This window comes from Condylura cristata, unplaced genomic scaffold, assembly GCF_000260355.1.
Source record: "Condylura cristata isolate star-nosed mole 26May11 unplaced genomic scaffold, ConCri1.0 scaffold00019, whole genome shotgun sequence".
NCBI classification, from domain to species: domain Eukaryota; kingdom Metazoa; phylum Chordata; class Mammalia; order Eulipotyphla; family Talpidae; genus Condylura; species Condylura cristata.
This window is the reverse complement of record NW_004567120.1, coordinates 15,645,818-15,671,061: the sequence shown is the minus strand read 5'-3', so window position 1 is coordinate 15,671,061 and position 25,244 is coordinate 15,645,818. Positions and strand designations below refer to the sequence as shown.

General features: G+C 33.2%; 1 protein-coding gene across 1 annotated transcript in view; it reads left to right on the top strand.

The window, feature by feature from the left end:
* Nucleotides 1-25,244, top strand: part of RBM41 (RNA binding motif protein 41) — a 48,026-nt gene that overhangs the window by 19,900 nt on the left and 2,882 nt on the right. Inside the window, exons 5-7 of the mRNA XM_004685680.2 lie at nucleotides 5,129-5,532; nucleotides 21,406-21,553; nucleotides 23,160-25,071. Of these exons, the coding sequence (XP_004685737.1) occupies nucleotides 5,129-5,532; nucleotides 21,406-21,553; nucleotides 23,160-23,326 (719 nt within the window). The 3' untranslated portion in view covers nucleotides 23,327-25,071. The remainder of the gene's footprint in view (nucleotides 1-5,128; nucleotides 5,533-21,405; nucleotides 21,554-23,159; nucleotides 25,072-25,244) is intronic.

The window sequence follows — 25,244 nt, the reverse complement described above, 5'->3', positions numbered from 1 at the left end:
TGTTAAAGTGTCCCTATTTCTCTGAATCCTTGCCGAAACTTGTTACTGCCTTATTTCTATTATGGACATTCTAGTGGGTATTGATATCTCATTATAGTTTAAATTTGAATGTCTATAATATCAAGATCTTGAGTACTGTTTCATGTGTGCTTATTAGGTATTCTTATGTTGTCTTTGATGAGATATCTATTCAAGTCATTTATACAATTTTTTATTTGGCTTTCTTTTTCTTAGTATTGCGTAATAGCACCTATTGTGTTTTCTGAAGTCCTGAGTAAGGTATATAATGTGAAAGTATTTTCTTCCAATCTATAGCTTGTCTTTATTTTCTTAATGATGTCTTGAAGTATAAAACTTTAAAGTTTTAATGAAGTTCAATTTCTCAGATTGTTCCTTTATGACTTTGCTTTTGGCATAGTATCTTAGAAGTCATTGCTGAACTCAAAACAAGAAAGATACTGTCCTTATGTTTTCTTCTAGATTATATTTTTAGCTCTTATAACTAGATCAAGTCCATTTTGAGTTAGTTTTTTTATGTGAAGGGTGCCAATCCATAGTTTTGTGTATAGATAGTCAGTTGTTAGAGTAATTTTTATTGTAAAAGTTGTTCCTTCCCTGATGCATTGTCTTGGAACCTTTGTGGAAAATCAGTTGGCCATAAAAGTAAGAGTATATTTCTGGATACTCATTTAGGTTTCATTGATCTATATAACTATCCTTTCACTCTGAATCTCTTTACCTTTATTTAAATTTTGAAATTGAATAGAGCAATTCCTCCAACTTTACTACTCTTCCAAAATTGCTTTGGCTATTTTAATGGGCCCCTTGCTCGTCAGTGTAAATTTTAGAAGCAGCCTGTCAAATTTTCTACCAAAAATGCCTGCTGGAATTTGATAAGGATCATACTGAATCTATAATCCAATTTAGGGAAAACTGTCATTTTAATAATATTTAAATAAAGGTAAAGAACTAGTCCATAATCATGGAGTGATTTAATTTATTCAGATCTTTAACTTATTTCAGCACTGTTTTATGGTTTTCAGTTTGCAGGTCTTATGCTTTCTTAATTTCTTCATTTTCTGCTCTTATGAGTAGAATTGCTTTCTTATTTCATTTTCTGATTATTGCATACAAGTATAGAGAAATACGATTGATATAGTTTATTGATCTCATATACTGTAACTAAACTTTTTTGGTAGTTCTAGTATATTGTGGATACCTTATGATTTTTTACCTAGATAATCATGACTCTCATGAATAAAGAAAATTTTATTTCTTCTTTTCCAACTTGAATGCTTTTTTTGGGTTCTTCACATTGACTAGAACTTTTTGGTGTACTTTATTTATGCATCTTGAGACAGGGAGATTATATTGGATTACTTTGGGGCTCCCCATGTAATCACAGGTGTTCTCAAAAGAAGCAGGTAGGAGCTTCAGAAAGGACATGGGAGTCATAGTGATAGTAGTAGAGGTTGGAGAAATGTGAGAAATGTAGGTGGATACTAGAAGCTGGAAAAGGCCTTCCTCAAGAACTCCAGCATGATAGATTGTCTTGCTTTGCTTAAATTTTTTCTCATCTGTCACTTTCTAAGTTAGACCAATACAATATTAAATTGCACCTACCCTTACTACTACCCCTAGCAGGCACCCCTCACTCTGCTATATTTTTCCTTTGTCATAACACTCATAACCTTTACTTGCCATGTAATGTACTGAGCACTATGAAGGAATTATTGTTTTATTTATTAATGTATCCCAAGAATCTAGAATAGTACCTGGATCATAATAGTTACTGATTAAGTATTTTTTAGTATAAGTATTAGTATATTCATCTAACTTGGCCATATATAGCTCAAGTGTAGTTTCTCATTATATAGAATAGTATTTCATACATAAAGCTTAAACAGTTTTGTAACTGATTCCTTTTAGATATACATTTGCATTTTTGCTAGTCTCATGCTATTTTAAATAACACTGATGTGAACATTTTTGTTACTGTTGTATCCTGTTATACATATGCTCCAGTTTTTCTAGTGTGTATGTATGTGAATGCATACACACATAATTTGTGGGTTATACTGTGAGCAATAATTTAACATTAGTACGTACCCCAAGACTGTACATTCCTACCATCAGTGTATGAGGTTCCATTTACCTGTAATTTCACTGATACGGTATTAGCATATTTTATTGTTTTTGCCACCATGGCAGTTTTCTATGAGTGATTTTCTTATTAATTAGCATTTTCCTGATTTCTAATACAATAGTCACATTTGCATATATTTACTGGCCATGTGTAGTTCCTCTTTTGTGAGGTAATTTATCTTTTCCCACTTTCCTAGTAGTTTTGTCCTTTATAAGTTAAATGTACAACAAAATTTTTTTTAATTCTGTGGCTTTTCTATGCCTTTATGATATTTTTGATGAACATTTTAATTTTAATGTAGCTAAATTTGTCAGTATTTCCCTTTGTGGTGAGTGCTTTTGGAATCTTAAAAAATCCTTCCATAAATCCTCTTGTATCTTGCTGGTGGAAATGTAGAATAATACAACTCCTATAAAATATAATTTGGCAATGTACAGAAAAATTACATAAACGTTTACCCTTTGTCTGAGCAGTGCTACCTGTTGGAAGAAGCTATTTCAAAGATAGACTGGAAAAAATATATAAAATCTTGTTTGCAGAATACTTTCAGGACATTATTCAAAGCAATGAAAGACTAAAGACAGTATCATTGTGCATCAGTAGGAGAGTAGTTGAATAAACTGTACTTCCCACAGTAAATTACTAGGTAGTCAGGAGAGGGGCAGAAAAGAGCTCTATACATTAATTTGGCGCTCTCTCCAGGATGTTTTATTAAATATGAAAAAGAAATTACAGAACAGTGTTTATATATTTGCCTTTTATTTAGGAGAGGGGAATAACTAATGAGTTATATACAGAAATATATCTGGCTGGTGTATATGTTGCTTATGTTTTTCAAAAAAGAAACAGTAGAACCATTAAACCAAAACCTAAAACAAATCATTGTTTGTGGGGAAGGTAAGGAATGCGCTGAAGGAGACAGCTGAAAGTAAGACTTCTGTGAAGGTACTATATACCTTCATTTTAGAGCCATGTAAGTATTTTATATAGTTTTAAAAGTTTAGTCAGAAAGGAAAAACAATAGGTCCCTTAAATTCATAAACAACCTGAAACAAATGAACCTAGCTATAATTAAAGTGAGTAGCATAACCATACAGTGAAAACAATGTTATTTTAAAACAATATTTGAATATTCCTAGTGGAATAGGTTTTCAAGACATAACTACAAAGAAACAAAACTGTACTTAGTAGTTTATTGTTGAATGACATATTTAGTATCATTATTGACATATTAAAAATCCTTTAAATGTATTATAGAAATAAGCTAACAATTTTGTTAACATCTTTAGGAACCAATAATTTAAGCACGTATGTAAAGAGATGTAAGTCTGAAAAAATCAGTCTGAAAAAATTCTTGTAATAATAAATTTGAAGTAGACATACCAGTATGGATTCATGATTTATAATTCTCTTTAAAAAAAAAATCCCTAGTCTTGTCCATCTGGCCCAGAAACAGAAACAGCTCATTAGCAGTGAGCACACCTAGCAATACACTGTGGATTCCAAATACCATTTCCCACCAAAAGGAACAGGGAGTCCTTTAGAAACAGGCAGGTCTGAGTCAGGAGATGTGCAGGATAAGTTTGGGACATCTTGCTATTCCAGAAAACTGGGAAGAAATGCAGGAACCTGTTTGAAGGGGTTCTCACTGGGCCTACAATGGGTCCTGCACCGAAAAGAATAATAACTACATTTTATTGAAACATATCAAATGTATGAAAATACATGAATGCACCATATAATTGTTTGTCACCTTTGGACATTTCTAAGGCACCAATTTATTACTACATTGTTGATTTTAATTTGGGGGAAAAATCCAAATTTATCCTGCCTTTTCTGTATGAGCTATATATAGGGAAACCAATATAATGACGGTAAGTTCATTATAGAATTCTAGAAAGTTAATGCAGAAGAAATAATGGAATCTGGGCAACTCCTTTTTGCAATTCTTAGTACATTAAGAGGTCTAGGCAGTTATCAAGGGATATAAAACTCATTAAGTGAATGAGAAAACTTCGTAACAGAGGGATCAGACTACCACCACCTGAATCCACTAATCAGTTTCAGCATCACTAAAATATTCTGTGCCATATGATGTGATGCAGTAGGAAGTACAAATGTTACCTGTGAAGGATTCTTTCCTAAAAGTACTGAACTTGAATCTTATTAAACCTCTAAACCAGCACTCTCCAGTAAGACTTTCTATAATGGTGATAAATGGTCTTTATTCTGTATGATATCCACTTGCCACACATGACTGTTGAGCACTTCAAGTGTGACTAGTTTAACTGAGGAACTGATATTTTTAAAGTTAATTTAAATAGATATTTGTGACTAGTGGCTGTTGTATTACATAGCACAGGTCTAGATTTAACTGCCAGTTTATAAGAAATAGAGCTGAGGAACAAATTAAACACTAAGAAAAAAAACAATCAAATTCATGTGTTTGAAAAACAAATGTGATTTCTTTAATAAATCAATGAGATGGGGGAAAATACATTTGAGGGGTGGGAAAGAGGGGCATTGTTTTAGAATTAGAGGCCTAAGACAAAACAGCCAAAGGCTGGCTTAGATCCCCAATTAAACAACCAAATTTCAAAAAAGATATCTTTGAGATAATCATGAACTGGTGATAGATGGTACTAAGAAATTACTACTTTTGCGAAGTGGGATAATGCTATACTAGTTACATTTTAAACTGTCCTTATTAGTTAGATGAGCATGTACTTGTATGGCCCTGAAAGTGGGCATCTCCTTAAATTGTGTGCTCTTGTTGCCTCACTTGCCTCACTCTAGTTCTGGCCCAGCTTGAGAGGAACTATGATAATACAGCTATATCAGATTGTCATTTTGTCACAGGTTATAAAGATCTGCCCCAGAAGAATTACTTTATCTGAGATCCAAGATTTAATTTCTATTAATTTGTCAAAGATTGTATTGGTAGGCTTTGTAGAACTTCCCTATCTCTTTGTCTTGATCCAGATGAACCCCAAAAGAAGAACAAAGGTGATCCCATGAACAACCTGGAAAATTTTTACCAAGAGATGATAATGAAAAAACGTCTTGAAGAGTTCCAAGTTATGAGAGGTGAACCCTTTGCTTCCCACTCACTGGTCTCAGCTACATCAGTGGGTGATAGTGGCACAGCTGAGAACCCGTCATTACTCCAGGACAAGGGAAAACAGGCAGCACAGGGTAAAGGTCCCAGTCTCCATGTGGCAAAAGTTATTGATAATTCACCTGAGCAGTGTTGGACTGGGCCTAAGAAGCTGACGCAGCCAATAGAATTTGTCCCTGAAGATGAGATCCAGAGAAATCGTTTGTCAGAGGAAGAGATCCGAAAAATTCCTATGTTTTCTTCATATAATCCAGGGGAACCAAACAAGGTATAGGCAAACCAAGTAAAAAATGGGTTGTTTTCCTTTTTATTTACCTCTACTTAAAGTGATACTTTTAAATTAGCTTTGATTATCCAAAGAATCATGACATAAGCATAGTGATTGTGTTTTTTAACGTTGACTATTCAATTTCTGCATAGTATTTAAGTAGCATTATTTCCTATAATGTTCTTTGTGTTTTTCTAATGTCCTTGGAATTTTAAAGAAATCTTCACATGATCCTAGTGTATATCCACTAGAAATCACAATTTGAAGGAAAAGTAACTTCTGCTTTCCTAGGCTGGTAATAAAACAAGTAGTATTTAGAGGACCACCATATCTGGTAGTCATGGTACCTCTGCAATTAGTCAGTACTTGCCCCCTGTCGTAGAGTTTACTGTTAGATCATGAATTTTCTCTTCAGAGTGCTGTCTCACTTTTCATGTGATGTGTGATTTAGCAGCAACGAAGCACAAAATGAATGCATAAGGCCTATAAGCCTCAAGAAATTGACAAAAATCTAAGTAAAGTTGTAAGTAATATTTGTTTTATTGATCAAATTATAATCTCATATTCATGGTATATGTTATATTTAGAATGGAAAACTTTATTAACATATCACTGAAAGAGGCAACACAAGCACCTAGGTCATAAACTTAGTTGTGTCTAATTTGAAAAAAAAGGCAAAAGAAAAAAGAAAACAAAAATTAATGTTACTTTCTATCTGTCCATGGATTTTTTTTTTCTTTAAAGACATTGTACGATGGATACCAAAGCACTTTCCATTGAGTGACTATATTTCTAATATATTCTTGCTGTTAGTCAAGCATAGCTGGATTTAAAAATTTTTTATTATTAAATATCACTAATATAAAATGCTATGGAGAATAATATAGCAAACAGCCTTTATAGCTCCACCATCTTTATTAATTCTTAATAGTGTCCATATTTGTTTAAATTTTAAAAATAGTAAAGCCTTATAAAGCCACCAGAAGCCTTCCGTCTATCCCTTCACAATCCCACCCACCTTTCTACTTTCCAGAGGAAATCACTATCTTGAATTTGCTATTTATTATTCCCATGCATGTTTTTGTATTTTTACTACATATCTATATATTTATAATTTTACATATTTTAAAACTATATAGTTGATAGACTATAGATCCTTTGACAATTTGCTTTTATGACTGAATATACACATTTTTGAAATTTACTTCTAACATATAAGGAACAATACACTACTCTATTGTAGAAATATATTTTAATTCATTTATCCATTCTAGAGATTTTTTCTTTCTTTTTTTTTTTTGCTATTACAGACAATTTTTCAGCAAACCTTATAGTTCATACTCATGGTACATGTGTATAAAAGTTTCTCTAGGACAGTTTTTCAAGCTTTAGGTTACAATTAGTCACAGCCAGAAATTTTTAAAAATGAAATGAAATAGAACATATTAAACTGCATTCCTTAGAGTAAGATAAATTCCTGTTTTTTGAAACTTTTGTGTGTGTGTGTCATATGCAATGTGTGTGTGGGCCAGAATATAGAATGCATTTCTTCCTGTGGATCTCAGTGGAAAAAAATGGGAATATGTAACTCTTATTACACTAATTCTCATTGTATACTGGGATCATCCAGAAGGCTTGTTAAGTCGCAGATTGCTAGGATCCACGCCCAGAATTTTTATTCAGTGTATCTAGAATATAGTTTGAGAATTTGCATTTCAACAAGTTCCCAGGAAATGGTGCTGCTGGTGGTCTGAAAGTGACATTTTAAGAAGCACTGTTACTGATTACATACCTGGGAGTGGAATTACTGTGATAACAGACTGTTATCTCAGCTTTCAGTGAACAGACTTTCAGAGATCTCTTTCAGCAACCTTGCCAAAGCTTTATAGTATTAGACTTAATTTTTTCAGCATAAAGTGTTTGAAAGGGATCTCATTGTTTTAATTTGCATGTTCCTTATTTCCAGGAAAATGCTATGTACTTACATATTCATTAGTCTTTCAAGAACCTTCTGAGTTGCCTGTTTCATTCATTCCTTAGCCTATTATTTGGCCATTTAGTTTTTCATATTACTTATAGAGATTATTTAGCAAATATATTTAGCAAATATATTCTCCCAGTGGATATTACCCTTTAAAAGCGCTTCTGATGTCTTTTGTTAATACTGAGACATACAGGACTTCAGAATATCCCCCCTTACCTCACACGTTAATTGATTTATCAAAAGACCTTCAATATGCGAGCTGGATTTTAGGGCTTAGACCATTTATGGAGTTTTTAAGGAAACCCAAAGAAAACAGGAAACAAAGACATTAGAGGAAATGAAAACCTCCAAATGTTATAGCTAATGTTAAACATAGCTCACTTCTTGGCCATATTAACATAAAACCTCACACTAATCTCCTGTTTTGTACATCAGTTTATCTTACCTTCTGCATCATGTCTGCTTTTCAACAATAAGGGAATTATTAGGCAGTTAATCTTAAGCATCAGAACTCAACTCAGATTTGATACAGGTTTATTAATTCTCACTTTTTAAAGTTTAATTTATATTCTTTTTATGTCATCATTCATCTTCCTCTCAGGTGTAATCCCCATAAAATTATCACCATGGAGACACCTGTGAACCATCACCATAATGTTTTGGTTTCACTCCCTTCCCCTCCCTAGCCAGATGTCTCTGATAGTTTACCTGCTATTTTTGTCTTTTTCCCCTGATCCCATGTTGTATTCCCTATGTTACTCCTATAAGTGACCATGCAATATTTTTCTCTTTCCTCCTGACTTCTTTCACAGAGCATAATCCCTTCCAGCTCCTTCCATGTTGCTGTGGATGGCATCAGTTTATCTTAGTTGATTGTTGAATAGTATTTCATTGCATCACATATTTTTAAAATAACTAGATGAATTTGCTAGAGTCTATTAGAAATAGTACACGACATGTAAAAATAGATTGGTAACATAAGCAATAGATAGAAACAGATTCAGAAGGAGATGCTAAAAACAAAGAAACAGAGCCTTGATAGACTCATCTGTAGATTTGATATAGCCAAGTAAGCTTGAAAGAATATCAGTAGTCTTTCCAAAATGAAATTCAAAGAGAAAAAAGCTGTTAAAAAAATGGACTCAAATCCAATAACAGCGGGACATTTTCAAAATGTGTAATGTAAACATTGTAATACCAGAAAGAGAAGAAAAGAGCAGAAGAAATATTTGAAGCATGAGTGGCTGAGAATTTTCTATAATTGATGACATCTGACCACAGATCCAGGATTGGAACAGAGAATATCAAACAGGATAAGTACCAAAAAATACTTAAGTATATTTTGTTCAGACATAGAAAACTGAAGACAAAGAAAGTTTTGAAAACAGTGACTACCTATAGAGGAGTACAAGTAAGAACTGCATTGGCTTTCTAACCAGAAACCATGCACAGAAGAAGAGAATCAAGTGAAATATTGAAAGTGTTGGGAATAAACCCACCCACCTAGGATTCTACATTCACCAATGATTCTCTTCAAATGTGAAAGAAAACAAAGAGCTGCTATCAGACAGACAAGCACTGTATGAATCTGTCACTAGTAAACCTGCCTCGCAAGATTTTTTTTTTTTAACAAAGTTCTCCAGAGAGAAAGAAAATGATATAGTTCAGAAAGTCAGAATCTCTATATGGGAAGGAACAGCATAGGAGGAGTACATAAAGGTAAAATAAAATTACTATTTTTCTTATTTTAAATAACTTAAAAGATAAGTGTTCAAAGTAATAGTCATAATATATTAAGTAATTATGATGTATACATTAGTGAGATGAATGGCAAGAGTATTAATAAGGGACAGGAGAGAGGATTGACAAATAATTCCCATTCTCTGCAGCCTTTACCAGAGAATATTCACATGTCTATTGACATTAGGGGAAATGTTCTAAGAAATGCAAAGTTAGGAGATGTTGTCATTGTGTGCATTGCATAGAATGTGCTTCCACAAAACTAGATGGTGTAGCCTAGATACCATTGTCATATATGCAATCTGTTATCAGAAATGTTATTATGTACAGATGACTATAGAATCAGAGAGAATACTTTCTGACTCATTTTATGAGACCAGCCTGTGCTTAACATCAACACCAGATAAAGACATTACAATAAAAAACCTACAAACTGATATCTTTATGAGCATAAATGCAAAAATCCTAAATTTTAGAAAAGTTTATGATTAATTAAAACATTTTATTAGAAAATTAAAATATTAAGAAATCAAATTTAACCATGTAGGAATGGAATTACATATTGTGCTCAAGTGGGGCTTATTCCAGGCATCCAAGACTGAATCATACATTTGAAAGTAAATTAATACTAAAGAAGAAAAATAAATACTAAGAAAGGAAAATCATATTATTTCAGTTAATGTAGAAGGCATTTTACAAAATCCCTCACCTGTTCAGACAAAAACTCTCAACAAAGTAGTAGTAGAGGGAATATCCTCAGCTTGATAATATCAATAGAACCCTACAGCTAATAAAATACTTAATGGTAAGAAACTGGGTGCTTTCCCCTTTGATCAAAAACCAGGCATGAATGTGCCCTCTCCCCACTTCTTTTCAGTATTGTACTGAAAATTTTAGTGCAGTAAGACAAGAGAAGGAAACAAAATGCACAGATTAGAAAGAAAAAAGTAAAACTGTTTTTGTCACAGATGATATGTGTTATCTACAATAAAAATTTGAAAACTTCAAACAACTACTGAAAATAAAAAGTATAGTAAGGTGGGAGGATAAGTTTATATACAAAAGTCAACTGCTTTCCTGCGTATAAAGAAGTGAACAACTGAAATTGAAAACACTATTCCCTTTATAATAGCACCACAAAAGAGGGAGATACTTACATATAAATGTAATAAAATATGTACAGAATATATAAGCAGGAAACCATAAAACCCTGCTGAAGAATTAAAGATCTAAATAAATCCAAAGATAATCTGTATCCTGTGTTCATGTACTGAAAAACTTAATGTTAAGATCTCAAGTCTTCCCATATGTAGACTCCACAGAATCTCAACAAAATCCTAGCAATTTCTTTATGTAGAGATAAATTGATTCTAAGTTTACATAAAAGACATGAGATTTAAAATATCCAACACAATAATGAACAGCAAAGTTTTAGGGTAGACACTGCCCACCATCAATATTTACTACAAACAAGAAGTTGAGCATTAGTGAAAAAAAAGATACATAGTCTTGTGCTATGTAGTGAATGATATTTTAGTCAGTGAGGACTGAATGGGTGACTATCACCCAATCATTACTGCCCATTAATGCCGATTGTGTCATAATATTGAAGTGTTAGATGCTAGCAGTGGCCTCAAACATCTCATCTTTACCATACCTCCTGATAGCATCATTTTTCCTTTCCTTTGAGTTACTCTCACATTGCTTTGGTTATCGTGGCCCCCAAGTATACAAAATCTACTACCAATGTTACCAATAAGAGGTCATTATAGAGTGATTGACCTGGAAATGAAATTAAAGGTGATTGAGGACTATGAAAATGAACAATGAGCAATAATTATTACTTGTCAGTCAGATATGTCTCACTCCAACATAGCTAGAATTTTTTTTAAGAATTATTTTCCCTATCTTTGGTCCTTTTTTTTTTTTAGCTTTATTTATTTATGCACACAAGAAGTGGGGTACAGGCCAGAGGTGTAGAGGTGAGAGGATTCACCAGAGACAGAGTGAAGAGCAGAACAGGCAGATTGACTGAAATGCACTGCTAAGGGGAGCAATGGGTGGGGTCAGGAGAGGTCTGCCATGCCATATGGGTCACCCCCATGCCCAGGGATCAAACTCATGCTGCAGTAGCTGTGGAGTACTTCATAGTGCTGTGCTCTAACCTGTTGTGCCACCATGGAGGGCCCATAGCTACAATTTTGAAAAAGTGATGGAGGCTGTTTAAGGACCTGATTCATTGAAAGCAGTGAGACTCACAAAATTAAAGAAGGCCCTGTATGAAATATTGGGAAACTTCTAATGACCTGGATTGGAGACTAGAAACAGAAACACTATGACAATCACAGCCAAAACAAAGTTTGCAATATTGACAAACAAAGCTGGGTAGTTTAAACAATTCAAGAATCATTACTCATTATGTAAAGTACGAGTGGCTGATTCTATAGGCATTGATGTAAAAGCCAGCTGAAAATTTTTTGTGGAAATTCTTAAATAAGCTGTGAAGGAAAATCACTTGCCAGAGAATATTTTCATTGTGGATAAAGACTCTCTATTCTGGAATGAATGCCTCAAAGGACATTCATCCATAAGGAGGCCAAATCAGTGCCTGTTTCAAGGCTGAAAGAACAAGATAAATTGTTTAGGAGCAATATTGCAGGCTACAGATTAAAACCTTTTGTGATCTGGTATAATGAGAACCCCAAGGCCTTCAAGCATATTAGTAAGTGTATACTATTTATATACAGTATACAGTGGGACTAGAAAGTCATAAATGATCTAGCTTCTCTTCCAAGATAACCCTCCTGAATTGCTGTACCAGCAAAATGGAGGATAACATACACGCTGTGATGAACACAAAACAACAAAAAATGGCCCAACAGTGTATTTCTCAGAACTTATCCCCTTTAGTTCAGTAAGTAACACATGACTGTTGAATTACAGTCAATAGATACTTCAGAAATAAACACACTAAGATATAGTGAACTGAGCTTTGATAAGAGAGCAAAGACAATTCAATGGAGAAAGGATAGTGTTTTCAATAAATTGTGTAGAACGATTATATATCCATATTTTAAAAAAAAGAAATCTAGACATAGATCTTATTTTCTTCAAAAGTATTAACTCAAAATTGATGAGTTACCTACATGCAAAGCACACTACTATAAAATTTCTAAAAGAAAACAGAATGTATGTGACTATATATATGATGATATACTTCTAGATATAATACCAAAAGCATGATTGAGGAAAGAAAAAAACTGATAAATTAGATTTTATTAAAATTAGAAACTTCTGCTTGTGAAAGATCCTTTAAAAATAGATCAAAAGATGAGTCACAGACTGGAAAAAAATATTTTCAAATCACATGTCTAGAAAATAACTTGTATCCTAAATAGACAAAGAATTATTACTAAAACTCAACAGCAGTAACAACCCATTTTAAAAAAGGGCAAAAGATCAGACACCTCTCCATAAGTCAGATAGAGTCATAGATATATCAAATAAATATATGAAAGATCATCGTTGTTATCAGAATTGCAAAATAAAATATGAGATACTATAATGAGCATTCTACACACCTATCACAAGAAAATTGACAACACCAAGTACAGTTGAGGATACTCAACTGTAAAAGCAGAAGGGAAGGAGTAGCTATCAAGTTACAAAAAGACATTGAGGGACTATAAAAGCATTTTTTTACCTTTTTATTGAAGTATTATTGTATAATTTATAATATAAATATATCATAAGTTTCAGATATATGTCAAAGAAGCAAAGCTAAAGCAGTGTTTGCAACAAACTAAATACATTGGATTATAACTCCAGGTACAGAATAAATATTCATGAGTTCATAAGGATATAGTGAAACAATTGGATCTATGGGAAAAGAAACAAATATCCTATGCAGAAAAATTTTTTATAGCCATTCAGCCTCAAGAAGAGATAGTATATCTATTTTCTCCTTCATCTTGAACTACTCAGCGACTTCTTTCTAAATAGTACAGTATGGAAATGTAAGGAAAAGCAGTATGTTACAGTGTAGAAGAAACCTGACAAACTTTGCTTCAACTAAGTGATGAAAGCCAACATCAACACTCATAAATCATGTTCCAACGCTTGTGGATATGATGTGATCAAAATAGTACTTTTCTTTGTGGTCTCCCAATAATTCATAATCCCAGTCTAGCCTGAGAAAAACACTAGAAAAATTCTAGTGGATGTACATACTAAAATATACCTAACCAATATTCCTCAAAACTGTCAATATCATTAAATACATTTGTCTGAGAAAATGTCTCAGACAAATGAAGCCTAAATGACACATGAAAACTAAATGTACTGTCTGGGATCCTGGAACAGGAAAGGGACATTAGGGAAAAGCTAAAGAAACCTAAATAAACTATGAGCTTTAGTTAAGACTGTAGCTATATTAATTAATTTTAACATGGCATTGTAAGAGAAGATATTAATAATAGGGGAAACTGGGTATAGGTTATTATGGGAACACTGTACAAGCTTGATTTTTCTGTAAATTTAAAGGTACTCTAAAAATAGTCTATTTTTAAAAGATTTAAAACAAATAACTGCAGAAGAATACATGCAGTATAATACCACTTATATAAAGTTTAAAATATGCAAAACAATACTGTGTATTGCAGGAAGCTAAAGAGCTTCATGCGGTGTTAATTGAGAGTGTGTTTTTGTTTTATAGAAGCTTATTGTTTTTTAATCTACATATATTTTTGTGTATGTATCTTAATTTTTAAATAATATAATAGTTTATTGTATCTTAATTTTTATACATACATATAAATATATACGTGATGTATATACTCACGCACACACACTTGTGTGTGTGTGCGCGCTTATGTATTTGAAGCAGAGAGGATGCATCCAAGCAAGAAGTGACTGACCTCCTCGAGTACTTGATTTTTTTTCTGAAATGTTCATATCAAAGGGTACAAGTGGTGTGGATCTTTACTACTGGGTGAGAAGCTTGCAATATGTTTAACATATGCTTTATTGTTATTTAATTTTACAATGCTTTCATGGTGAGTATTTCAGACCTAAAAGTCCAACTCACCTGAAACCAGTGAATCACAAGTCAGTTATTTTATGTCCTTACCTTTAACATATAAATATAGTTAAGTGCTAAAGACTTCGGGACATAAACAGTCTACTACTTTTTACTGTTATATATTAATTCATATGTTCCAATTATATTTATTCATATGTTTAATGGTTAAGTCATTTTAGTGGGCCCTGTTTTCTAGATCTTTGCTTTTGGTGCATTTGTCTGAATACTTCTCAATTTCCTTTAAGCTAAAAAGTACATAATTTATACTAGTTAATAGAGATCTCTTTTCCTCCTCTATCTTTTTTATTATTGAAAATGTATAATGCTTAAGACCTGCCCTCCTAACAATATTTTAAGTATACATTGCAATATTGTTAAATCTAGTGTTATAGTTACAGTTCTATATCTGTAGAACTTTTTGTCTTGCATGATGTAAATTTTATATTCAGTGAACAGCAACTCAATTCATCCTTTCCTAGCATCTAGCAAACACCATTCTACTGTCTTTGTTGAGTTTGACTACTGTAGATACTGTGTATGAGTGAAGTCCAGTGATGCTTGTTCTGTGACTGGCTTATTCCTCTCAGCATAATGCTGTCACTGTTTATTCATGTCATACATATGGCGAGATTTTCTCCCTTTTTCTGTCTGAATAATATTCTATTGTATGTATATATACCACATTTTCTTTATTTGTCTGATGGGCATTTAGGTTGTTCCTTCTTTTTGTGATTATCAGCAATGCTGCAGCAAACATGTGAGTTCAGATATCTTTAAGATCTTCATTTTTATTCCTTTGGATAAGTGCCTAAGTACCCTACCACTTAGGGCCTTGGCACCTGTGTGTATGGCCTCACTATGCACCTGCGTGTGTGTAAAAGAATTGGATAAGGCGCTTCTGCATGACTGCCTTAAGGCAATGGCCCATATCACGAGGCAGTCAGGATGCCTACATTGCCATTTGACTGATTGTGTGGCCATGGTCTGAGGTGGTCTGGAGTAGCTCAGAAATTATATCAAGCACCTGCACTGGAAGTTCTCCCTCTGTGTGTGGCCAACATGTCCCCTCATGTTCCTCATGAAATTTGATTACCCTTTGTCTCTCTTGGGCCCTACTCCCATAAAGTTGATTATCCTTTGTCTCCCCTGAACCCTGTTTCTGCTGCCATTGTCACATAATCAATCATGCTTGTTCATTACTGCTAATAAAAAGCAAGAGGGCAGCTCACTGAGCAGCTGTCTTGCCTTGCAACCCTGCTCCAAGACTTGTCCCTCAGTGTGTCCCTGGGGACGTGCTGGCACACTTGACTACCAGATAGGACATTTTTGCATTTATTTGTGCATTCTTTAATTTCTTTGAAGAATGTTTTGTGATTTCCAGTGTCAGTCTTTTGCCTCCTTGTTATGTTATTTTTTTGATTAAGAATGATTAACATGAAACCTATCCTACCACATTTTTAAGAATCCAGTGAACTACTGTTAACTAAATCCAAAGTACTATAGAGTAGATCTCTAGCACTTATTCACCTTGCATATTATAAAACTTTGTGAATAAGTGAAACCCTTTATGAATACCTCCTGGGTTACCTGTCCTCTCAGACCCTAGTAAACACCATTATACTTCTGTTTTTATGAATTGACTATTTTGGATTCCTGATATAGGTGGGATCATGTGGTGTTTGTTCTTTTGTCATATTTATTTCACTTAAAATAATGTCTTCTAAGTTCATCTGTTTTATAGCAAATGACAAGTTTTATTTTTTAAGATCTAAAAATATAGTAAATAATATATTGATACACCATAATATACTTGTCCATCTTTCAGTGAGCTTTTTATTGTTTCTATGTCTTTGCTATTATATATATTGTTTCAATGAACATTGGAATTCAAATATTTCTTCTAGATTCTGATTCCAGTTATTTTGGATAATATATGCCCAAGTAAAATTGCTGGATTATGTGGATTTTTTTAGATTATTTATTTATTTATTTATTTATTTATGCAAACAAGATCTGGGTTATAGGTCTGCATTGTGGTGGGGGGGTTGAGAGGATTTCCTGAGATAGAGTGGGGAGCAGAACAGGTGAATCTACTGAAATACTTGCTGAGGGGAATAGTAGTTGAGAGAGGAGCGGCCTACTGCACCATGCATGTTAGCTCCCTGGCAGGAGATTGAACTCATGTTACAGTGGCTGGTATAGCTTGATAGCCTAAGACTTAACTTCTGCACCTCTAGGTAGGCCCTGATTATGTGGAAGTTTTATTTTTTGAGGAAACTTAATACTGTTTTCCATGATGGTTTGACCACTTCACAATCCTGCTAACACTTATCTTTATTTTAATTATTTACATCCCAACAGGTATAAGGTGAAATGATATCTCATTGAATGCAAAGTGGTTTTGATTTTCATTTCCCTGGTGATTAATGGTGCTAATGAGAAATTTTTCATGTATCTGTCAGCTGCTTGTCTTCTTAAACAGTAACTATTCAGATCCTTTGCCATTTTTTAAATTGGAGGTTTTTTTTTTTACTCGAGTTTTAACAATTCCTTATATATTTTAGATCTTAACCATTTCCCATTATATGATTTGCAATCATTTTCTTTCAGTCCATAGGTTGCCTTTTCACTGTACAGAAAGTATCCTTTATTGAGCAGGTTTTTAGTTGATGTCGTCGCACCAGTCTATTTCTCTTTTTGCTTGCTTGTCTTTTTGATGACATGTCCAAGAAGAATTTTGTTTATTTTCTTCTAGGAGTTTTAGATTTTTGGGTCTTATTTTTAAGTCTTTAAAGCATTTTAAGTTGATTTTTGTTTGTTACAAGCATCTAATTTCATTCTTTGGTACTAAATACTCAGTTTTGCCCACACCATTGATTGAAGAGACTGTCTTTTCCATATTGTGTATTTTTACCTCCCTTGTCAGAGATCAGTTTATCATCAATGTGTGACTTTATTTCTGGGTTCTCTATTATGTCCCATTGTTGAATGTGTCAGTGTTTTATGTCAGTATCATACTGTTTTGATTACTTTAGTTTGAAATCAGAAAGTGTGATGCATCCTGCTTTGTTCTTTTTCCTCAAGATTACTTTGTCTACTTGGGGGTCTTTTACGACCATATGAATTTTTAGATTTTTAAAATTTTCATAAGTATTATGGAAAATTGTGGTTTTGATAAGGATTGCATTGAATCTGTAGATCAGTTTGGGCAGAATCAGCATTTTTGGCAATGTTAATATATTTAATTCATGAATGTGGGATATCTTCCCATTTATTTGTGTCTTTTTTCTTTTATTATTATTTGTATTATTTTTTAAAGTTTTTCACATCATTTTTCATTTGTGCATTTTTCCATCTCAGTTGTAATCCCCACGGGCCTCCCATCACCAATTCACCCATGTATCTGTGTGTTTTTCTTTTTTTAATCAATGTTTTATTGCTTTTTTGTATGTGTCTTTCAGCTCCTTAAGTTTACTCCTAACAAACTTACTCGTCTTGATGCTATTTCAAATGGGATTAATTTTTTATTTCTTTTCCCAGCAGTTCATTGTTAGTGTAAAGAAATGCTTCTAATTTATGTTGATAAAGATTTTTGCAACCTTATTGGATTTGCCTACTAGTTCTTGCAATTTTATTGTGTCTTTAGCATTTTCTGTTAAGTGGGGCCATGTCATAATAAACAGATCATTATACTTATCCTTTTCCAATTTGTATGTTCTCTATTTAGTTCTTTTTTGTCTAATTGCTCTGGCTAGACTTCCAGTATTATGTTGGAAGAAATAGAGTGAACATCCTTATCTAGAACGAAGCTTTCAGTTTTTCACCTTTGAACATGAGCTTAGCTATATAGTTTTTTCATCTATAACCTTTGTTATTCTGAAGTAAAATCCTTCTTTTCCTAGTTTGATGAGCATTTTTATTATGAAAGAATGTTGGATTTTTTTTAAAATGTTCCTCATGCACCTCTTGAGGATTGTCCTATTTTTTACATTTCTTTCTGCTAATGTGATATGTCATGTTGGTGATTTTTCATATGTTTAACCACCCTTGCATCCCAGAGATAAATCCACTTTTAAATTCATTTTGCTAGTTTTCTGTTGAGGTTTTTTACGTCTCTGTTCATCAGGGATATTGGCCTGTAGCTTCCTTAACTTGTACTTTTTTCCTGCTTCTTGTATCATAACAATTTTTAAGTAAGCTTGGGAGTGTTCTATCCTCTTCAGTTTTTTGGAAGTTTGAGAAAGGTTGACATTAATTCTTCAGTGTTTTGTAGAATTCACCCATGAGCTTTTCCTTATTGGTTGGTTTTTAATTACTAATTATAAATCTGTTCCGTTATTCTATACATGACTTAGTCTGGGAGATTCTATGTTTCTAGTATTTACCCTTTTCTTCCAGGTTATCTGACTTGTTTGGTATATATTATGATCCTTTCTATTTTTGTGACATCAGTTTTATTTCTGATTTTGAGTCTTCTCCCTTTTTCTCTCAGGCTAGCTAAAGATTAACTACCTTTATATTAATCTTTTAAAAATAAAAGCCCAGCTCTTTGTTTAGTTAATTTTTTGTTGTTTTTCAGCAAATCTTTATCTCATTTGTTTGTGCTTTAACTTTTATTATTATGGTTTTCCCTCCTGGTAACTTTGGACTTAGTTTTTCTAGTTCCTTGAGATACAGAATTAAGTTGTTTATTTGAAATCATCATCCTTTTTAATGTAGACATTTATTGCTGTAAACTTCCCTCTTGGTAGTAATCTTGTACATCTTACAATTTTGCTATGTTGTGGCTTGTTTTAGTTTCTCTCGAGATATTTTGTAATTACCTATTTATTTTTTACCCATTCATTATTCAAGAATATACTACTTAATTTCTTCATATTTGTAATTTTTCTAATTTTCTTTCTACTGTTGATTTCATTGAGTCTTATTTCCTTATAGTGCCTTTTCATTCTTCTTAAATTTGTTAAGACTTGCTTTGTGACCTAACATGATCTATATTGGAGAATGTTCATTTGTGCTCATAGTAAGATTGTGTATTCTGTCAACAGTGGGTGTAATGTTCTGTATATGTTAGATTCATTTGTTCTGTAGTGTTCAGATCCTCTGGGTCCTCATTGTTCTTCTATATGAAATTTCTGTCCATTATTGGATGTGAGGTATTGAACTCTAGTATTATGATGTTGATGTCTATTTTCCCCTTCAGTTCTTTTAAAGCTTTATATATTTTTGTGTTCTCATCTTGAATGTATACGTATTTATAGTCATCATATCTTCTTGGTGAATTGACCCTTTATCGTTATATAATGTTTTGTCTTTTCTAACAGTGATTGACTATTTCATCTTATATAAGCCTAGCCTTCCTGCTCTTTTTGTCACTCTTTGCATGAAATATCTTTTTTATCCTTTTACTTTCAGTGTATGTATGGCCTTAAATCTAAAGTGAGGGCCCTCCCTGGTGGCACAGTGGGTTAAAGCACAGCACTAAGAAGCTAAAGCCACTTCCGCTCAAGTTCGATCCCCCACTGCCCCAGAAGTGATCCACATGGTGTGGCAGGCCTTTCCTGGCCCGCCCGCTGCTCCCCTCAGCAGTGTACTTTGTCGACCTGCCTGTTCTGCTCCCCACTCTGTCTCTGGTGAATCCTCTCACCCTCCCCATCTCTTGCCTATACCCCAGTTCCATATGAATAAATAAATAAATCTTTGAAAAAAAAATCTAAAGTGAGTGTTTTATAGACAGCCATATAGTTGAATCTTGTTTTATTTATTAAGCTACTTTATGTCTTCGATTAATCCATTTGAATTTGATCATTGTTAAGGGAGGGCTTACAAGTTTATTATTTTTCAGTTGTGTAGCTCTTTTGTTCCTCGTTTCCTTTCTTTATGTCTTCCTAGTGTTTCATTGATTTTTTTTTTCTGTCGTGATGTATATTTTTCCTTTCTCATTTTCTTTTGTGTATCTTCTATAGGTATTTTCTTTATAGTTACAATGGGCTTACATAAAACATCTTATACCAATCTTCTTTAAGCCAATAGCAAGGTCAGTTGTACTTAAGAAATCTTTTTATTTTCTTGAATGCTTATTTTTGAACAGCAGACCATTCCTAACAGAATAGTGTCTTATTTATTTGATTTTTCTTGATGATTTTTTTTCTCCTATTTATTTCCATTTGTATTTGTTTTGATCTCTGTCTTTCACATTAGAAGTTTTCCTGAGATGCCTGCTAATACTTGGTGATTTTTATGATTGGACCCATAAAATTAATTGCAAGCTTTGAGCTTCTTAATGGCCTTATTGATTTTGAATTTCATTTTAAAGTCATCTGACTGGTTCGTTTATTGGAGAAATTCTCCATTGCAAATCAGTTTTTTCAGATTTTTTTCTTGCATCTAATCAGATTCTCTAAAGAGCTTTTCTAAACTCTTGCTTGGGGGTATTCTATCAGCATTCTAGTAACCAAATGGAGGGTGGGGGGAGGAATGTCTGGTATCTACTCAGCTTTTAGTTTACAGTATTGCTGTTAGCCTCTTAGCTTTCAGAAACAGTATTCACACCCTCAACTGCATTTAGGAGTCCCCATATTCAAAGAATAAACCTCCAGTGTTCACTAGACTAAGAGTCACAGCATATTCAAAGACCTAGTTGCTTTTAAACAGCTACCTACCTTACTTACCTTAGCCCTATCCCTTTACATCTATTTCCGAAGGTAATTGAAGCTATCAGTTCTGGAAATGTTGGACAATTCTTAGGTGTAGCTTTGGTTGGTACTTGGTTTTCCCCACTGCTGGTTTGAGATTCAGCTTTTTTGAGAGCACTCGGTTATTTTCCAGCTTCTGAATATTGCTAGTATTGTCTCCTTTCCTTGTTCTTCCAGGCTTTGTGGATTTGTGTTTTGTTTTGTTTGGTTTTAATAAAATGTTCTTAACAGTTTTAGGGAGTTATCTGGAGGGAGTGAACTTAAATGCATGTGTTCAATCCATTGTCTTTCTCTGAAACTTAATGCTAACCACAATGAAGTAATTGCCTTACCTCTCTCATGTAATATTTCTGTTGATCCCTGGTTTACATTAGGTGTTATACCTGAAGAACCTTAGCCCTCGGGTGACCGAAAGAGATCTTGTCTCATTGTTCGCCCGGTTCCAGGAGAAAAAAGGACCTCCTGTTCAATTCAGAATGATGACTGGACGAATGAGGGGACAGGCTTTTATCACCTTCCCCAGTAAGTAGCTTCAGCTGAATAATTACTCATTTGCAGCATCCATTCAATAGGAAGTTCCTATACCTTCTCTAGTTTAGATATATCCCTTTCATTTTACCATGACAGGAGAATCATGTATTTGAGCAATCACATGGAAAGAAGGTAAATAGGGAAAATATGTTTTCAGCATCCTGTCTTCCTTTGTATGCTTTCTGTCCTCCTTTGACATTTCAGTACCACCTTTCCCCATTTCTTAGTTTTCCCTAATATTGGTACTTCCTTCTCACTGTATCAGAATTATTTTTCCTTTGCTGACAATAGTATTAGACCAAGTTACAATTATGTTACTTTTAAGTATTGCTATTCTCATCAGAACATTTGTACTTGCCCTATTTCCTGTGTCTTTTAGGGCTAAGAAATTACAAGCTAATACGCTAAATCACTAATAATTCATACTAAACTAGTGCATGATGGTACATTCTTTCAACTATTATTTGTATCTGAATACATGACTAAAGTATCATGACTCAAAGAGAAGAGTAATAAGAATTGCAGTTTCTGTGACAGACCAAACTTCCTGTGGGACCAGCTGGATAGAGCTGCGCCTTTTATTGCCCCCAGAGATCATCAGTGGTCAGCAACCCGGTACTCCATATAGGCATGTTCTTTTATACATGAGCAGTGTCAAACCCCATCCACTGTTTGTATTGTCTGTTACCATCTCTTCTGTTTCCCTAAAGGTTTGTGGATCCTCTGCCCTAGTGGTTTTCACCTTTCCTTGTTTCTTTACCTATATAAAGTGTAAAAATTCTTTTAAACTAAAAATATTTCATGGATTTCCACCTATTATTAACTATTAATTGGAGATATATATATATATATATATATATATATATATATAACAAGGAGGCCTTATAAACTACTTTTATTGGATATTTTACTAATCATAGCAACAGCTAGCCACATTTGAAATTTGTAGTACATACATGTATGAGATATAAATTGGTTCAGTCAACAGACATAACTTATCTACTTATAGTTTCACAGATTCTGAGCAATAATTCTCCTACTTTCTAATTTCCCACATCTCACATCTAGGCTTTGAGACCCACATGTTGAATACTTCTGCTATACATTATATACATTTATAATTTAAACGCCTGTATTTCGACAGAGGTTCTTAATTATTTATTTCAGTGAGGGCTTCCACAACCACTTTACCATTAAAAGAAAAAATAAAATTTTCTCAATACCATGATTAACTTCTTATACTTGTGTTACTTATTTTGAAAATTGTCATCCTTACCATACTTGTAATCAGTTATCTAAACTAAAAGTTCTTATATTGTTACTTAGGGCTTGATCTTCTTTAGAACACTGTATCCTTGTTTCTCTACCTATATCACTGAATTAGGATACACTCTCAAAAATTCACCCTAAGTTTTTATTGTCATTATTGTTTGCCATTAGTTTAATTTTGCTAAGTTAGATGATATAGTCAAGTAACTGTGTCACTTTATAGCCTACATTTATCTCCAAGGCTAAACAACCTATACTAACTGGGTTTGGAATAGAATTGAATTCTTATACCCTCTTAAATCAATGTTTTTTTTTCTTTTTCTTTTAGATAAGGAGAAAGCACTGCAAGCATTGCACCTAGTAAATGGATATAAACTACATGGGAAAATAATGGTGATCGAATTTGGAAAGAATAAAAAGCAAAGATCAAATTTCCAGGATACTTCCCTTGTATCATCTGCTACCAGTAACACCCCAGAAATCAGTGGTAGCTAGGAAATGTATAGAGCATATGTCCTGGGAGATCTTTCTTGCACTAGAACTATGGGTCTAGGATTTGTGTATGGATTGCAATTTTGTTTGGAATTAAGGAGGAGAAGCAAAGTGGGAGAGAGTTAAATCTAATTAAGACAATGCATTTCAGCTTTTGTAAAGAATTGGTAGAAAACATTTTCTATAATCAAAGGCTATATAGGACAGACAATATGCTGAGTATGCAGGGTAGGCCACAAATAATATACTTTCTCAGGACAAATTACAAAGGATTTTTTAATGGATTTTTTGTTAGTGCTAAATTAATTTATATGGGATCTTAAGTATTTATCCCTAGAGATAAAATTCCTTTCAAGACTGCCTCCTATATACAGAAGTAAAAAACAAATGGTGAACTATTCACTAGAATCCATTTGTCCCTAATTTTACCCACCTGTAAATAAATGAGTAGTATCCCAGTCTTAAACATCAACAGATACTGTTAAATAGAAACTATCAACAGTAATAATAGGTTGTTTCATAAGTCAGTTCACATATTTAATGAACGCTGCCCTATAATGTGTCTTCAAAAAGCTATATATTTTTCTAACGAAAGCTTTTAGGTCAAAATATTGATTTTCTCATGATCTTTGAAGCTAGTTACCATTGAGTAACCATTAATTCAAAGCAATAAACATTGATTAAGTCTCTAATATATTTTAGGTATTAGGTATATGAATTTTAAAAGAGAAAATGCTAGCAAAGTAAATACTAAATGAGGATATGAAGAAAGAATTATCTGTAAAGCAGGTAGCCATCCCCAAATCCCCCAGTTATAGTTTGTAGTTTCTGGAGAGACTAGAAGGACACTTAGCAGTACTATAGAGGTCATAGAATGATCTTTGGAGCAGACCATTGTTTAAACGGAACAGTCACACTTACCATTCTGGAATCTTGGCAAGTCACTTCATGTGACCTCACTTTTCTCATCTATTAAGTATAGTAATACAATGTACTTGTTGAGTTTTAAGGATAACATGAAAAAGTATCTAGGCTAAAGGACATAAAAAGAATGAAGAAAATTAAACAGTGATAGGATACTTAAACCCTACAACATACTTGTAATGGTGTACCAGGAAAAGAAAAAAGAGCAGCAATAAATAATGGCTATAAACATCCCAACTTGATAAAAAAACATTAATCTACACATTGAAGGATTTCAATGAATCCCAAGTAGGATAAACATATAAAAAGGCTAAAACCCAAAGACAAAGAGAAACTTTTGAAAACAACTCATTTTAAAAGTGCTCAAAGAAAAAGCTTTCAGTATAGAAACCCATAACCAATGAAGCTGATTTTCAAGAATGAAGATGAAATAAAGACATTCCCACATAATCAAAAACAGAGAATTTGTTGCCAATATACCTGACTTACAGGAAATAGTAAAGAAAATTCTTTGGGTGAAAAACAAATAACTTGAAACAGCAATTTGAATCTACATAAAAAAAAAAAAGATGAGTAAAGGTAACCTTATAATGATGAAAGACAGTCTTAATTGCACTTTTTTCTTTTAAATGATTTTTAAAATTTACAAAGCAATATGTATATAGTTGCATTGTGGGACCTCTAACATAAAACTGTAATATATATGTCATTAATAGGACAAAGGAGATCGGTAGAAACAAAACGCTATTGACCTGCAGTGACTGCAAATGGTAACTCAAATCCACAGAAACAAATGAAGTAAGCAAGAAACGGGAAATAACAAGGTTAATATTAAACTTTAAATATATACTTGCTCAACTTTCTTCTCTCTGCTGCTTTAAAAGAAAGAATATTAAGTAAAAATTCTAACATTATATTGTTGGGTTTAGTAAGATATGTAGAAATAATATGTGAAACAGCAATACCACAAAGAAAAATGGGAAAAGGAACAGGTTTA